This window comes from Tauraco erythrolophus, chromosome 5 (assembly GCF_009769465.1).
Source record: "Tauraco erythrolophus isolate bTauEry1 chromosome 5, bTauEry1.pri, whole genome shotgun sequence".
Classification (NCBI taxonomy): domain Eukaryota; kingdom Metazoa; phylum Chordata; class Aves; order Musophagiformes; family Musophagidae; genus Tauraco; species Tauraco erythrolophus.
Window position 1 is genome coordinate 72,444,920 of NC_141469.1, and position 17,528 is coordinate 72,462,447.

The 17,528-nt window shown below is 45.9% G+C and overlaps 1 protein-coding gene across 3 annotated transcripts in view; it reads left to right on the forward strand.

Annotated features, from left to right (window-relative positions):
- The first annotated feature begins 2,778 nt into the window (after positions 1-2,778).
- Positions 2,779-17,528, forward strand: part of HERC3 (HECT and RLD domain containing E3 ubiquitin protein ligase 3) — a 55,625-nt gene continuing 40,875 nt past the window's right edge. For 2 of the 3 annotated variants that reach the window (XM_086612299.1, XM_086612300.1), the window contains exon 1: positions 7,715-7,967. In XM_086612299.1, the coding sequence (XP_086468425.1) occupies positions 7,742-7,967 (226 nt within the window). In that variant the 5' untranslated portion in view covers positions 7,715-7,741. Of the gene's footprint in view, positions 2,810-7,709; positions 7,968-10,220; positions 10,335-17,528 lie in introns of those variants that run through there. The other variant, XM_086612301.1, reaches the window with a different exon arrangement.

Genomic DNA, 17,528 nt, shown 5'->3' on the forward strand with positions numbered 1-17,528 from the left:
GACCTCGCCTTGGCTAGGTAATCCCCAGCCCCTCTGAAAAGCTCTTCCCTAACACAGGAAAGGCCAAAAAAGAAACAAATACAGAAGAGTTTGTTGTTTCCAGAGCAACACAGAGGCATCAATGGCCATACAGAGGGACTTTCCCTACCCACAACAGCTTTCTGGCCCAGATGCCTGGATCGTAAGCTCGTGGCCCATGCAGGTGGCTTTCCTCCCCTCCTCAGGTTTCCATATTGGTGAAAAGCTCTGACAACAGGCAGGACTGACTAGGCATAAAGCACCACTACCTCTGCACAGCCCTGGCAAGAGGTCTGTGCCATGGCCCACTGGAGCAGAAGGCTACCAATGGCACTGAGTGAAGGACTCAAGGCAGGGAAAACACCTACTGGGAGGGCAGGTGAAAGCTGCCACTCTGTCTTCCTTGGTAGAGAGAACTCTGATGAATAATGACTTGTGTCACCACAACATTCAGGAGACCTCACCACACGCTTGCCCATGTGGTTTCTTGACACTGGACTGTTGTTCAGCTGCGTGGAGGAGGAGAGAGGTGCTTTGGAAATCAGGGTGAGCTGCAGACTTTGGCATCTCTGGATATCTTCAGACCTGATCTCTGGATGACCTAACCCATCAAGGAAATGGTGAGCTACATATTCTTCTGACGAAGGTGCAGCCTCACCTTGGGCCCTCCTAGGGCAGCCAGTAGCCAACAGGCAGACATGGACTCCAGCCTGATCTAGCCTGAGCGCCCCAAGGTGAGGAAGACCCATGGTGCAATGAAACCCGGGGTCTTATGAAGAAACCAGCAGAGATAGCGGCCTCCGGGGGGAGCTGTGCACAGCGGAGTGCAGGGACACAACGGAATCGGTTTATTTTGGTGTCTTTATTTAATTCTATCCATTTATGAACGACCATCCTTCAAAGTTCTCTACAAATCTGAAATGGCTAGTTAGAAATTGGTTTAAGCAAGAGAATCCTGACTCCTTTGGACTTTGCTCCCTCATCTACTTTTTTTTTTTTCTGGCTTTTTTGTGTGTATGCTCCCCTCCTTAATTACTCAATCAGAAACAGAGGAAATCAAGTGTAAAGGGAAACACTGGCTGTTTTGCAAAGGTCTTCAGATGATGAAATAAATAAAACAAAAACAAACACGGGAAATGCTTTTTTCCTCTATGCTTTTAGTTATTCTAGAAGCTGCTTGTAGCACTGGTTAAGTAAAAGCTATTATGTCACAGGTGTAATTTTACACTAGCGAGTAGCTATTTTTATGCTAAACATGCATGATCCATGCACATACAGGTGTTTTTTTTTTTATCTGATACATATTCTAGGACACATTGCACGCTAAGTATGCAAACGCTGCAAACTGCCAGAGATGGGGCAGAAGGGAGAATACGGGACTTGCTTTACAGATCTCTTCTCCCCATCCTGAGCCCTTGCAAACATCTCTATGTGGTTTGCTTAAATATTGACTGTAATTTTGATGATCTGAGTGGGATCCAGCTTGTGCATTTCTCTTGTGCGTGCAGTCTTTTTCTAACAGTCGGCATTAAAATCAGAAAACGAGTACTCGGGAGTTATGTAAGTGCTTGCTCATTGGCCTTTTTTTTTTTTTTTTCCCCTTTCTCCCAACAGATTTATACTTTGACCACGAATATTTTCCTAAGGTAGGAACTTTGTATGAAATGTATGAGTTCTTAAATGAAGAAGCCTCTCAGGTGCCTCGAGGCCATGTACAATGCAAGATGAAAAAACGAGAAGGGAAAGGAACTGACTATTGTGTATTTCGTGCTTAACAAAACCATTTTAAACAGTGTCACGTCATTTTAAACAGTGGAAAGCGGGCTTTCCCTTGAGACCTTCGCTTAGAATAGCTTGAATTCTAGAATATTTGCGTATGCTTAACTTTGCCCATTGATTTCTCTTGTCTTTAGAGCAGCTACTGCTCTGCTTAGCCTGGAAGACTTGCTAAACCCCTGCAGTCACAACCCTTGGCCGTGTTTTGCGGCGTGAGCTGCTTATCCACAGCGCTCGGTCTCTGGCAGCAGCCTCCGCTCCCGTGGCGGTTCCCTGTCGGCGGGAACGTGGGCATGCCGGCTGACCGCAAGGAGCTCTGACCCCAAGCAGTGCCCTGGCTTCAGGGAAAGGCGATTCCCTGAACAGACCTTCCCGGGGGACGAGGCAGAAATGGAAACACAACGTCCCCGAGGAAGTCTCGTCCCCCCGCCCCAAGAACCAGGCTACAGGCACCGCCAGACGCCAGCAGGCCGGGGAGCCCCGGCGGGCCGGCCGGCTCCCTCCTCACCGCTGCTTCCGCCAGGCTGGCGGGGGAGCCCCTCAGCACCGAGAGCCGCGGCCGGCCCGGCCTGAGTGAGCCACCGCAGCCGCCCGCGCAGGCGGCGCCGGCCTGAAGCAGCCGGTCACGCTGCCTCGGGCCCGGCCCGCCGGTGCCGTGGGCTGTTCGGCCGGTGCACGCCGCGCGCGCGGGCCTTCCCGCACCGACCCACGGGCCCAGGGAAAGCGCCGAGACGACCGAGGGCGACGGCGGAGCACAACGCGACCGGCCACCATCGACCGCCAGCGGAGACCCACCGACTGACAGCGCGCCCAGCCCCGCCCCGCCCCGCCTCACCCCACCCCTCGCGGGGCGGGGCGGGGCGGGGCGAAACGCAGCGCCCGCCGACGATTTGTCCCCCGGGGCCGGCCCCTTGCTTCCCATTGGCCATCCGTGCCGTCACTCCCGCCGGCGGCGGCGGTGTCAGAGGGCTGGACTTCCTCGTTGCTGTGGCGGCAGCGGTGAGGCCGGCGGCGGGTGAGCGGCGGGGACGCGTGGCCGGGGAACGGTGGCGCGGGGTCGGTGGCTGCTTGCTTCGGGCGCCCTGCGTGGCGCGGTCAGGGCCCCGCTGCCGTGGGCCCGAGCCCTTTGCGCTGGGGCCGGGCCTGGCGAGTGCTGAGGGAGGGGAAGTCCGGCTCCCCGGCGGGGCTGCCGGTAGGGCCGCTGCCGGGCCTGGCGCCGGCACGGTGTGGGGAGAGGTGGGGCGAAAGGCAGCAGCGGCAGCGCGGCGGTGCGCGGAGCAGCGCGGCGGCACGCCGGAGCCCCGCCGCCCCCTTGCTCGCCGCCCTCCCTGCCGCAGGACGCGCTCGCCGCTCTCCGGGCCGGTGCGGGCAGCCGGGGACGGCGGCGGGACTGCGGCAGGAGCCGGTTAGCGCTGCTGCTGAACGGCCTGGCGCGGCTGCCCGCGGGGTGGGTGGGGGGTTGCTGCCCTGAGGTGCCGGCGCTGGGGTCGGCGGCGGGTGCCTGAGGCTGCTGCGGTCGGTCCCGAGCGCCGGGGAGTTGGTGTGCCCGCCGGGCCCCGCAGAGCTCGCGGGAGACGCCGGCCAGGGGGTGGGAAGCAGCAGCAAGCACGGAAGCCAAGAAGCCTGTGTCTGGGGTGAAGGCAGGGAGGTGTTCTTACTGGCATTGCAAAATGGAGATGATGTGAGTCGTGTTTGGTTGTATTTATCTATTTTTAAACGTTTTCTGTGGGGACACATCTAGCTGAGGGCATGTGGTTATACAATGGAAACGCTCTGTTACTCGTTTGCTCTTGCACCTTGCGTTCTCTTGCTCTATAGCCTTGTCTACATTGGGCGTTGAGTTGGAGTAAAACGAAGGCAAAAGGAAGAAGAAAGCGGGCTTGGAGGTTTAGAGGCAGAAAGAAGCAGTAAGTCATTGGACAGTGATGATAAAAGGAGCACGTTTGCTAGCTGAAATCTCACAAACAGGGAAGGAAAAAGCTTCTTTATTCATGCCCTGCCAGTTGGCAGATCTCTTTCTTTGGAGAGCATTCAGCCTTGAGTGTTGCTTGTTGCAAGCACAATATTTACTTAACTAACTTTCCAAGAAATGGTGCAGTTGTGGTCACAGCTGTGGCTTTAAGGTATGTTTGTTTGATCATGTGAAGAGACTCTGTATGTCATGATGGCTATTAAAAAGAAAGAAAATTTTAAAAAATCCAAACAAAACACATCTTGTCATGGTCTCACATGCAGCATTATTATTTTAACAAGCCACCAGGGTTGTTTTCTCACCAAAGAACATATACTTAGTATGTCAGCTGAGCTTTATTATAGCAGAGGCTGGATCTTCTACCCACAATATATTTCTTCAAAATATTCTCCACAGTGTGAGGTTTTCCTGTCTCTAGCTGTACTGTATACATCCTTCACTGTTTTGTTGGTGAATTATTCCTGGAATGTCAGTGTTTGAGGATGTTTAGTTATACCTTCCTCCCTCTCCCTTTTTTCTTTTGTTATATATGGGGAGTCTCTGCAAATGACCAGCTTTGCTGCATTGCATCTATTCTTATCTCTAAAACATGAATACCAAGCTGCCTGTGTTATGATCTGTGAAGAACAGGAATAGGTGATGTGGTTGAGCACTGCAGCTCTTAATGTTTTTTTTGGTAATCCAGTTTTTAAAAGGGTCTGGGAGCTTTAATGCCCTAACTGATGCATTAAAAAAACCCCCACACCTTTCCTAAGAGTTTGTCCTCTAAGGATAAAGATTCAACTTTTTTTAAGGTGTATCAAGCTAAGCGCTGGGAATAATTAGTCGCTTTTAGAATTTCAGATAAGTGAATATAAACCTTATCTATATTTTATATATAATGCTTGTATATATGTGCAGACACATGTCTGTGTTAGTGCCTACCCATACTAGAAACTTTTAATATAATTGTTTTAGTATAGGGAGGATATGCAGCTTGTAGAGGTGGTTTGCAGCGTAACATGCATTTTTTACTTCCTCCACTAATGTTAAAGAAGAGTAACTGCCTTAACCAGATTGGAATCAGAGTGTGAAATTGTCATCTGAAGCCTTGTTGTGTCTCAAGACACAGCTTCTACTTGAACACATGATATATTAAGACTTGCAGCAGCTTTTCTGGGGGAAGAAAAAAACAAATATTAAAACAGTTGTGGCTTTTAAAGTGTGCTATGTCTTCAAAATAAGTAAATTTAAAATGTGGCTCACCAGGCCATTGGGAAATATATAGCTGTACCTGTACACTCAAATGGAAAGTGGCTACGTTGCTTTTCACTCTTGAGTGGGAAGTGCTGCTCCTTACAACAGAGCTGCATAGCAAAATGTTTGGAGGATGAGGGTGGGATTCAAGGGAGATGATTTAAAAAAACTAACCAAAAATTTAGTTGAGACCAGTTTTTCTAAAGGGTCTGCCATGCCTCACTTTCTGCCGTAGGGATTGTTAAACTTCAGGGTACTTCAGAAAATCTGGCCACTAGCATGAATGAGGGTTGTACTCCTCTGGAATATCACCCTAGCGTGCATATGATTTACTGGGAGTTTAAACTCTTCCTGTTTTAAATGGTGTTTTACCTGGGGGAAAAACCATCTCTTACCAATCACATCACATCCCCCTGTACATTACAGCAACCTCTTGTGCAGAATATGAACACAAGGAAAGTAATTAATGTATTTTTAGCATTTTAAATGAAATTAGCACTAGGAAAGATGACTGTGGTCTATGGGGAGCAGACTGTTCAGGAGCCCTTTTAGAAAGATATCCCAAATTAATATTTAGCTCATGACAATGTCATTGTAGTTCAAGTCATGCAGTAACAAGTGAAATCTTTTCCGCTTAGAGGCAACACCCACTTGTACTAGCAGGGAATGTGATCTTTGGGACTTCAGGTTTGCGGCTGTTGTACTGCTTATATCTTCATAGCAAGGTAATTCCCCAGGCTGAGAGAAATGGCAGTCCCAGATTTCTGCTGTTTCAGATGTCAGTTTTGAAATGATTCCTTGCCTTAGTGTTGCCACATTCAGGGTGTTGCTTATGCTGTTGTGTTTTTTTTTTAGACAGAACATGAAGTTCACTATATATAGCAGTTGTGCCATTTAAAGCACACGCACGCACTTCAATTTTACTGTGTCCCACGGCATTCCTATTCTTAGCGTATGAAATAGTGTAGCCAGCAAAGAGAGTATCTTCAATCAGGCTTTTCTGCTGAGGGCAACTAAGTACAGAATGTAGACAACTGATTTAACCAGACAGAGCCTTGTAACCTCCTGCTTTTTGCTCTGGGTGCTTTGGAGCTGGCCTGTGATAAGCACACGTGTGGATGTGACTGAGTTGAATTATGCTATAAAGGAGCAAGGGCTGTTAGAGATAAATGGGATTTATGGTGTGCTTTAAAGCACCTAATCAGAGACCCTAGTAAACGGTTTGTGGTAGGAAATTGCACCACCAGTGAAGCACAACTGGAAAATCTGATCCTCCCTCTACCCCATCCAGCTCAGTCCTGTGTCCCTGGAAGGGACTACACCTGACAGCGTGACTGCAGCTGACAGGCAAGGATAGCCGGGTAAGAGATGAGCACCCGGTGCTTAGGGCTTAGATTAGGAAAGGCTTTATTGCTAATACCTAGAGCTTGAATTAGCACCAGGCTTTGAAAATAAACTGAATGCATGCGTTTCCTTGTCTGCTCGGCGTGGGAGAAGGAATCCTGTTTGCTTGAGGAATCTTTGGTTCTTCAAGGGTTACTTTTTTGCTTTTTGATCCTGTTCTAAGATAGTAAATGCTGCTGCTGTAAATTGCCTTCGTTTAAACTTGGCATGGTGAGTCATGAGGCTCAATGTCTTGGATCTTTCATTTTCTTATCATCTTTTTTTCTTCCCTTTACAAAAATAAAACTTTAATCGGTTTCTGACTCGAGCAGAGGAGCGCTTAATGTCTTATTAGAGTAGCATGTGTAACAAATGGCCCAAACCTACTGAGATTAGGAGTGACAAGAGAGTGTTACTAAAATCTTTCACATGTTTCGGGAACGAGACCTATTTCCCTCCTCCCAGCTTTTATGTATTAGCATCCTGTTGTCATTATCAAGTTCAGGCTGAGTAATTCCTTAGGCCTTTTATATTGCTGTGTTTTTTCCCTTCCCATGTTACTCCACTCCCTGAAATCTCTGACTTTCATTGAGCACAGCACCAAAGATAACACCCAACTGTTGGCAAGTTACATCAACGTTATCTGTCCATTGCTGTCAGGGCCAAGCTGTCAGCGTGCTGCTCCACGTGAACTGCTGGTGCTTGGGAAATGCTTGCTGCAGTTTAGGGATGTTTATGTGTGTAGATGGACATATTTGGGTTGCAAGAATGTGTTTGGTTGAACAAAATACTACTTAATCTGGATTTATCAGAAATAATACAGTTCTGTGTTGGCTAGCACACCACAAATATCTTTGTCAATATGTTCAGGGCTAGTTTGAACTAGCTGATAATTTTTAAAGATTTCTTTAAGCGATGGTCCCTAATATGACACTATAGCTCTAAAAGTTCAAGTTTGGACTTATTAGTCTAAAAAGTATTACAGTTGGTTTGGGGAGTTGTTTTTTTTTTTTATTTGTTTTTGAAGCAGAGTGGTTTTGCTGAAATAAAAGCTCAGGTCTGCTGGGTTTCAGAATGCTTCTACTGCCTTACAGATGGAGATGGCCAGGGCACAAAGCTGGTGACTCAGTACCTGAGCTGTCTTGATGCCTTTTTGTTTGTCTGTGTAGTGGAAATCCCTTTATATGGGCAGTCCACTGAGAGACATGCAGGAAATGCCTTTTTATGGCTGTTTCCACCTCCTGCTGGGAGCAGTTTATCTCTCTAGGATCACTTGTTGAGTACTTGCTTCGTTCACAAGCCTTCCCCTGCTTCTCTTGTCCAGGAAGGATACATGACTTGCTGAAAAGAGAGAAAATGCTATGCTGGGGATACTCGTCTTTTGGACAGCCTGGGATAGGTAGCAACCTCCAGGTCATCATTCCTGAACCACAGGTGTATGGATTCATTCATGACAGAAATGTCAAGGAGGTGGCATGTGGAGGAAACCACTCTGTGTTCCTGTTGGAAGATGGAGAAGTATATACCTGTGGCTTGAACACCAAAGGCCAGCTGGGGCATGACTATGAAGGAAGCAAGCCAGGTAGGTCTGCTTTTTATGTGCTTCAGACTGTCTTGAGGCTGGTGAACTGAGAAGATTATGGAAACTGCTTTGTGTTGATTGTTCTGGAGCTGGAAGAGCTAACAGAGCTGAACATCATGTGTAATAACACAGTAATGATGCCAAATAGTATTTGCTGGCTCTGGAAAGCTAAAGTTGAGCAGCATGGTTGGGGAGACAGGTCTGCTCAATTTGTTTGGGAAATGCATCAAAACAGGCGAGTGCAGATGGTCTCAGGGCAGATTTTGTTATTTGGCATTACTTTGCCTTTTTATAAAAGGGAAGAGAGGGCCATGATTCACAAGTGTCTTCCGCTTTGTCTTTCCAATTGCACTGTATCCTTATGCCTGCTCTTGTTCAGTTGTTGGGAATTTTGTCATTTGCATCAAAGAGAAGAGATCTGTGAGTACAGTTGTGGAGAACAAACTTGGTTTTGGCCAAGAAGGGTTATAAATTTTGTTTTCCCATCTGGAAAATCTCTTGTTGCCTTGTGCCTTCACCCCTTCATGCTTTCTAATCTAGAAGGATGTCATTGTAGCCTTGTGTTTCCCAGACTTAAGTTGCATTTTCTTCATTGTGTTTCAAGGGGCAGAACCTACATGTGTGTCATGGTTTAACCCCATTTGGCAACTAAGCCCCACACAGCTGCTTACTCACTCCCCTCACAATGAGATGGGGGAGAGAATCAGAAGAGTGAGAAAACTCCTGGGTTGAGATAAATAAACGCTGCACAGGAAGGAAAGCAAAACGAGGAATTCGTTCTCTGCTTCCCATCAGCAGGCAGGTGTTTGGGTTCCTCCATTAACTGTTACATGTGAGAAAGACACACACCGTTGCTCCGAATGTCCCTCCCTTCCTTGTTCTTACCCCAGCTTTATATGCTGTGTGATGTCATATGGTGTGTAATATCCCTTTAGTCAGTTGGAGTCAGCTGTGTCCCCTCCCAGCTTCTAGTGCACCCCCAGCCTACTCGCTGGTGGGGTGGTGTGAGAAGCAGAAAAGACCTTGACTCTGTGTAAGCGCTACTCAGCAGTAACTAAAGCACCTCTGTATTACCAACACTGTTTTCAGCACAAATCCAAAACATAACCCCATGCTAGCTACTATGAAGAAAATTAACTCTATCCCAGCCAAAACCAGCACAGTGTGCAGAAGCACATGCAGCTGATGCCTCTCCTTCCCAACATGAGGAAATTGTGAATTGTGATTGAATTGTGTGCTATTATTTTGAGAAACCTTGAAGCCTTTCTTATGGACTTGCTTTTGAATGTTGGGCTTCCAATTCACCTTCCATTAACTTCTTGGTTTTGGCATATGGTAAAGATACAGGTATTTCTGTTTCTGTAGTATAATAAAAATCCCTCCGTGGTTAATTAGAGAAATAAGATATCCTTCCTCAAACTGCAGGCTCCCCTCTGTAGGGCTTGGAGCTTCTGTAGCACACCCTGTTATAGCGTGATAGAGATATGGGATGTGTACAAAATTGTTATGGTTCCCCATGCAGTATGTGCAAATCTGACCTGATGGATTCCACTGCTCCTTTTTTCTGTCAGTGTGTGTCTTTCAGAATGGGGTTGTAGATGTTTGTCTGTGGTGCTGCATTAGAGCATCCTGAATCTGGCCTGTCTTGCTTTTCCTAGGAGTGGTTTCCAGACAATTACTGAAAGAGGTTGGGATTATCAGGAGTGCTTAAGTCCTCTCTGTGCACAACCACTGTTCATCTCCTGAGGTCTTCTAAACTTTGGCCCTGGAATAAATGAGATGCTTAGTAAAAGGAAACCAATTCTAGTGAATATTTCACCCAACCTGATGAGGATACTTCACCCGGCAAATCACCTAACTAGCTGCATGGCTCTAGTGCAGAGGCGCCAGAAATTCAGTACTGTTCTGAGTGCTGCAGAAGATGTGTACTCTGAGAAACATCTTTGGACTGGCCATAAAATAAAGCAAGCATAAGACGGTAATGAAAATGGAGGCTTTATGGCAAGTAGAATATCAGAGCTGGAAATGGATCTTACGAATCTTGAACACTGAAGTGCAGACCTCTAGCAGCTAGGTAACCCTGCCTTCAGCTAGGGCTGTAGAAGGGGAGGCAGTCTGAGATTTGGAAAAGAAATAAAAAGTTCTTTGGGTTTGATCCCCAGTGCCCTTCTTCTACCCCTTAAATGAGGGACTGTCACTAACAAGCGACAACAACTCCCAGTTATCCTGCAGGTTTCATTTATCCTGAAAAAGGTTCTGCAGCATTGCTCTCTGAGGAGCCTGTGGCCATCCTTGAGAAACTGTGTTTCTCTACTGACACAGCACTACTGGCTGTGCCTGCAGTGGGGTTTCTGCTGACTGGGGCAGGTGGGAGGGATGTGCTGTAAAGCAAGGGACATCTTCCCTTTTTAGCTCATGGCTAACAGTCACAGCAGTTTTTACGATAACAGTAAACTGAGGGAGAGTCCCATCCCACACGCTGCTTTGTGTGGGTCTGATTTGGCTTGCAGCAATTGGAACTGAATTTCTTAATTCTCCTTTGCAAATAAGAACAAGAATAATCAAGGCCTCCTCTTTCACTCTTGCCTCCCCTGCATGTGATAAAGATGATCTTACACCTTCAGTGTAGAAAGGCATGTCAAAGATCATCTATCTTATTCTGGTTTAGTTGTGGACCTATGAATGAAGCTATGTCTGATAGGAAGTGAAGATGTATGTGTGGAGCATAGGGTCCTGAGCTGTTGAAGATCAAGATGACAGAGAGAAAACTGTCAGAAGGTGTCCGAGGTAGAGAACAGGAGAAATACCTGGAACTGGGCGTCTTGTGTCTGCATCTCCGGCCTCAGCAGGGCAGTGTGGGCTGAGACCTCTTGGTTTTACTGCCTTATGGCTTGGCTCTGCCTAGCCTGTGAGGGCAGCTAGAAGTGGCTGACCTCTGCCCAGCTCTGGAAGCGAGCTGCATCTCCTGCTGTGGGAGGCTGTGACACAATACTGATTGTCCCCTCCAGGCAGCCCCTGGACTTCAGAAATGCTTACCATGTCCTGTGGATTGGCTTGGTTGTGACTGAGAGTACCATCAAGACAGGAAAATATACAGAGGGTCTTGAACCTTTTGAAGGCTAGGTGACTTCCGAGGGGTGCAGTGATCTCCTTCCTGCTGCCCATGTTTGTGCTCAAAAGAGGAAACTCCATTTAATCTCACTTTTTGTCTGTGAGGCTTATACTGCCAGCATGCGAAAAGCTTCAATTAGGATTTTCAGAACATATGATCGTGTCATTTAATCAGAGATGGTTATTTCCCAGGATGATGTCTGTTTGTGAATAAAATTCTGGGACTTTGCAATGCATTGAACATGGATCTAATGCTGTTCTTGTAAAGCTTGCAGGTTTTACTAATGACTTCCAGTGGGAGAAAAGTTATTTTATTTGCAGTGAGTGCTTTTGAAGACTTTGCCTCCCTTTCTTCCCTTACTACATATTCCAAATAATTATTTTTTTTCTCTTGTTCTGCTGCCCATTTACATGTCTGTAGTAGGAGGATTCAATTTTGCTTCCCATTCACGCTAGTCACAACAATGTCAAACAGTGGCACAGAATTTTCAGCAGTTCCTCTTAGAGGAGTTCTTTAGAAGGCACGTTTGAAATTAAAGACACTTTTTAATTAAAAAGCTGTGTTTACTGTCACATTAGCTGAGCTCGTGTATGTAATGCAGAGACAGGATAGCAGCTGGCGAAGTGGTTCTTGTGCTACAGAGAACAGAAATTACTAAGGGAGTGTGTGCTACTGAAAGAGTATGAGTTGATAGAGGTTTATTTTCTGGAAGTGCCCTTTTCTTGGATTTTACACTGTGGTGGTAAAATTAATATTTAAGATGTCTAACAAATTTATCCTAACTAAAATAATGATTCTTTTGACTAAAAGCTAAGGGCTTATGATAGTTCCCAACTCACCACTTCTGAGCTAGGGTAGTACTGAGTGTGCCACTCCTATGGGCTCCACCAAGAACCATCACCCCATGTTGTAGTGTTATTTATGGTTTCATTCCTTCTTTGAATTGTGGTGGTTAGCAAGCTACTTGTGGAGTCTGTCTCTCTCAGGGATGGACACCTGGCTTTGTTAAGTTTGAAAGGATTGTTTTTCCTCACTTTATTTTTCCTTTTTTCCCCTGAAACAGTCTATAGTTTGTCTCTGCAATTACTTGGCAGGGATGCAGTGTTCTCTCACCATGACCATAGTTAATAAAGCTTCTATCTGACCTGTCCTAATTTTTACTTGCGTTGTTACGCACTCGGAGTCCCCAGAGTCTCTGGCAATGCCTTAGGAGAAGCAACTCGGCGATCTTAGTTGTGAAGCATTGAGCCCACTGTTCTGCAAAATCAGTAGGAGTTTGTATTAATATTCTGAGCATCATCAGATGTTGACATACATTATGTCTCTAATGGGAAGTGATAATTCTGTACTGCCATATAGTTTTGGGAAACAAAAAATTTATTCTCTGTAACTGTATCTAAATTTTTACTACTTCAGCCTTGTAATTTCATTTGGATTGAATTTCTTAGGTCTGACATGTCTTGACTCCCTGCAATGACTCTTAGATAAGTGTATTCTATCTGAATGTCATGCATGTGCTGCGGAAGAAAAGACAGACCCAGGTACCTAAAGTAAAGGCTCTTTTGGGATGAATTACAGAGGAGTGTGAAATAACTAGCTGGTTGTTAGCTGTCTGTAAAATTTCAAACATATGCTTGAGCCTGGTCTAGGGGTTTGTTCTCTGCAAGTCATTTGGGCTTCATTTGACTTCTGCTAGTGAGAATACCTGGGCTTTGGTTGTTAGTGTCCCGAGAGAGTTACAGGAAAATGTCTGGTGCCAAATTTACCTTGAACCTCTCCTCTGGTAACATACAGCAGACAAAACCATGCTTTTTTACCAGATTTCCTGTCTGGATGCAAATGTGCGGGGTAGCATTGCTTCTGTGTGCATTGTGGAATCTACATGCTCATAGCTGCATGGCTAGAGAAATACCATCATTATGTTCAGTCTCTTTCAAAAAGCAAGGCCTCCCTCAAAAACTCCACCACCTACAAGCCAACAACAAACAAAGAAAAAACCCACCTACTACATGATCCAGATCCCCTGGGTTTCTCTGAACTCAGTGGCCTTTCTTTTCAAACATAAATCCACTTGTCCTGAACTTCAGCACAGGGTTATTACAGTGAGCAGAGACCTTGGTGCTCGCTGCAGCGCATGCCCATTAATCATAAACCCTGTAACAGCTGAGAATTCAGATGTGCGACCGGCTTGGAAGGACAGTCTGTATGGATCTTCCCCTTTTAGCCTCTTCCTGGTGGGTGAGAAGTCAGCCAGGAGGCCCTGGTTGCTGAGGAGGAGAGGTGGCAGGGCTTGTGTGTGTTGGGAGCAGCTGTGGAAGCGAGCAGGTTGCAGGCAAGGAGGTATGGCTGCTGTGTTGAATAGGTAAGGTTGAGAGCTGCTCATGGGTGGGATGACAGTGGCAGGAGAATGGTTAGTTCCTTCGCCTTCCTCCTCTTTGCATGAGGAGAGAAACAAGAAGAAAGAGCTTAAAGGCCAGTAACTCCAGGAGGTTCTGCTAAGCAGGCTTTTCACAGAGGATCAGGGGCAGTTTTGTCCCTCTGTTTGGGCATGGAGCTGAGGCTTAGCCATTGCAGCAGTTCCCAGGTGCTGGGTTCTGGGAGAGTCCTGCTTCATGCTCATCATGTTTTCTCTACACCTCCAAAGCGCAGCTGCATGTGGTGAAAGATGTAGTAGAGTGCCTATTGTAAATCTTGTTTATAAACAAGAGTCAGATTCCCTAACTCTGCAGGGGGTGGCCAGTTTAGTATGTTCATTTTCATCCCCTTCTCTTTTTTGGTTGCTCACAGGATCTGACCAAACTATTTGAGGTTGTTATGCCTTTGCTAGTGACTGCAACAACATCCCGCAATGTGGACTTGTGTTATGGTGCGTCCATCTCAGCTGAATTGTTGCGATTTGGGCTTCAGGATGATTTTAGGTTTCAAAATTAGAAGGCTGGATTTAAAAATGACTTAATTTAGAAACTATATATATGTATGATTGAATGAGAAATAAAATCAAAGGAAGTGCTTTCCCTTAGATGTCTTAAATACGCATGTGTTGTGTTGAATTGGTTGGCTGAGGGCTCTGAATGTGCCAGATATTTATAGTGGGCTGTTTTAAAATTTGTGTGGTCTGGATCATGAGAACTGATTTCTACCAATACTCTCTGAGACTGTGGGATTAGGAGACCCTGAGCTGAGGAGAGAGAAGACTCTTTAGGAGAACCTAAACCAGTAGAAATCTGGTTTCTTGTCAGTAAAGAAACTTATAGTCTGAGCCTGAAATAGCTGTAATGTGTTCTCAGATGTAACTCTGAAGTACTGTCTCTAAAAACACATGTATTAAAACCACGAGGTTTCTCTCTTGATTCCGCTTTGGGGGATGAAAACAAGAGTGAGCCCAGGGAAGCAAGATACTGGCTTTATAAAATCAGTACAGCCTATTTTACTGAGGACATGAGGGACCATTTTAAAACTTCTTGTCTCAAAAGGCAGAGCCGCAGGAGGAATAACCAGCTTTTTGTCCTTTAATTGGGAATTTGTAGGGTGGTTTAGCAACCTAAACTTGCATTTATCTTGGTCATGTTTGTTATTCCTGTATCATTTGTACATGATTCAGAGACTTTCTGAAGGTGAAACAGAAATAAAGGCTGTCTGCATGCGGGGCTTGGAAGGAACGTTAAACCTTGGTGTTGGCACGGTGTGTGGCACTAATGACTGTCCCCATGCTGAAGCTGAAAGATGGGCTCAGGATAAAATGTGTGGGTAGCTGTGTGTGTGGTGAGGTACAGGGAGAGGGCAGCAAAAAAGCTGGCAGTGATAGACGCAAGTTTCTGAATGCCCTGACTTTTTTTGTACTTGGAATAGTTGTCTGTGCTGGACCAAAGTGATGACTTCATTAAGCTGAATGTGTAAGTAGGGCTGAGAGTCCCAGCTTCTAGGAGAGATTTCAGGAGTTCAGTGGCTGTTGATGCTGGAAGTTCATCCTTATTGTCTTCAAGATGTTATGTGACACACTATGTGATGATGATTTGCAGTTATTGGGCAGCTTTTGTATAGGTGAGGGTCTATGAATAGACATGTGAAATAAGAAATCTCTCCCCACCAACTCCAAAAACTCTGTTTTTACTCCCAGTAAAGCAGCCCAGGTGCCTTTCCTCAGAAGGATGGTTTCTTCCCTTGCCTTAATATCCTAGACTTCCTTTGCCTGAAAACATGCAGGCATGTGTTTCAAGGTAACAAAAGCTGAGTTTGGTAAAGGTGAATGTAAAGTGTTCTGTGTGATTTGATCTTGAAGGCTTACAAGAGCGTGTAGGGTCTACAGGATGAATGTACCCTTTTCTGCTGGAAAAAGGGTTGGCTTGTTTTTCAGTCTGAAACTGTTATATGGAAAGACTGAGTTTGATTCTGGCTCTGCTTGTTGCTTGGTCTGTCCACAGGCATCAAATCTTCCAGAGGACACATAACTGTCTGGTGACTGACAAGTCAAACTTAAAATCAACGTTAAACAGGCTGATACTCCTCCTTAAGCTGTATTGGAAAGAAGAATTTATCTCAAAGATCTGCGCGAAACTTCCTTTTCTCAGAAATCAAATATTTTTGACAGTTAAGGCTGCTAGCAGAAAACAGCTGTTCTACAGCAGAGCTGTAAAGAAATGATCACTCTCAATACCTGACCTGCCTTTTAAACAGCTGCCTGCCTATATAAACTCACCAGAAAGGAATGTACAGGTGCTCATATCTCCTTTTCTCAGAATGCCCTTCAAATCTTGTGGTAGAGAAAATTATTAAACATTTAAAAAAAATTATTTATTAGGACTGCATGAATTGCCTCCCTTTCCCAGTCACCATGCTTCTTTGCAATAACGTATTTTCAAGCAGTATTTGTGAACCTGATGGGGATTTTATCGAAAGCAAGGGCAAGGGTCTGTACTGAGTCTGCACCGGGCAGGCATGGCTTTACAGGAATGTGTAGCTCTGTCCTGCTCCCATGCAAATCACTGCAGGATTGAAATAAATGGGAACAGAGTGAGCAGCACACCCAAGTGCTTTTGAAAATGACATGCTACTTTGACAAAGCCTGAGGCTGTCACAAATGAGACTCTAAGTGCAGTTACCTAGAAAATGTAACTTCTAGAATCATAGAATCGTTAGGGTTGGAAGGGACCTTAAAGATCATCTAGTTCCAACCCCCCTGCCATGGTCAGGGAAACCCTCCACTACACCAGATTGCCCAAAGCCTCATCCAACCTGTCCTTGAACACTTCCAGGGATGGGGCATGAAAGAAGAAAATATAAAATAGATTTTATAGAAGAAAATATAAAATGCCTATGTGAAGGCTAAATGCTTCCTGTTGCACAAAACTGCTCCCATAATGTCAAAAGATGGCAAAATAGCACCTGTCCAGAGGTGAAAAGTGGAGCAAAGCCCTTGTGGCTTACTTGCAGTGTGTGTGGTATACAGCATGCTCTTTGTCTTGCAGGGACTCCACTTTGAGCAGACCTAGACATGGTCGCCTGCCACAGAAGGACGCTCATATAGCAGTGATCTGCAGGATTGAGCACAGTAGATGGATAACAGTAAACTCTTATCATACTGGGACGGTGGTCTGCTGCCTGGAGCAACTGACTGAGCCCCAAGGACAGGCTGTAGATGTTCCTGGATCTTTGAGTGTTAAATCTCCTGTGGTTTGCCAGCATGTATGCTGGAAGAGGCTATGTTAATTATTAAGGCAGCTGGGAAGGGAGTGGTGCTGTGTTCGGGGGAGCATTGCAAGGAAGAATTGAACACATCTCTCTTCCTTGCAGTGCTAGGAGGTGAAATTGCTGGTTTTTAAGCAGAGCTGTCAGTTTTAATGTTGGTTGCCTTTTCTTTTGTGTTTACAAGGTTGGCTGAATAGTTGCCACGGGACTATGTTAACTCCTGCATGTGGCTATGATGGACTGTATTGAAGGGCTTGTTCTTCCTTTGCTGCTCTGCTGTCCCTGCTTACTGCCATTGACCTTTGTCACAGCTCTCAAGATTGCTGTGGCTTTGCTTGGGATTTCTCAGGCAGAAATATGGCTTTGCACTGTGTAGTACTAGCACATCAAATCCAGTATCTACTCACCCTCCTCCTTCCACCTCTGACATCCATCCTCAGCATATGACCCCGAGGTCTGGTGCAGCCATGCTGGTGTTGCTGCCCTGGAGCTGTGGCATTTGTCAGAGGGGTGTGTGGTGGACCTTGGGGGGTTTCTTAGCAGTCATGGCCCAGCTGCAGCCTCTGTGCTGCCAGTGGCCAGCAAGCCTGGCCGAGTGACCACCTTTACAGCTCTCTGCAGTTATCTGAAGAGGAAAACAGGTGCTCTCTGGGTTTCCTGAGCATGCTTTTTTTTTTCCCCCCCAGTGTTTCTTTCACAAGCCTTGGTGCCTTCTGTCTTTGAAAGAGCTGCCCTTACTTGTTTACCTCCAGGGTCTGAAGGTG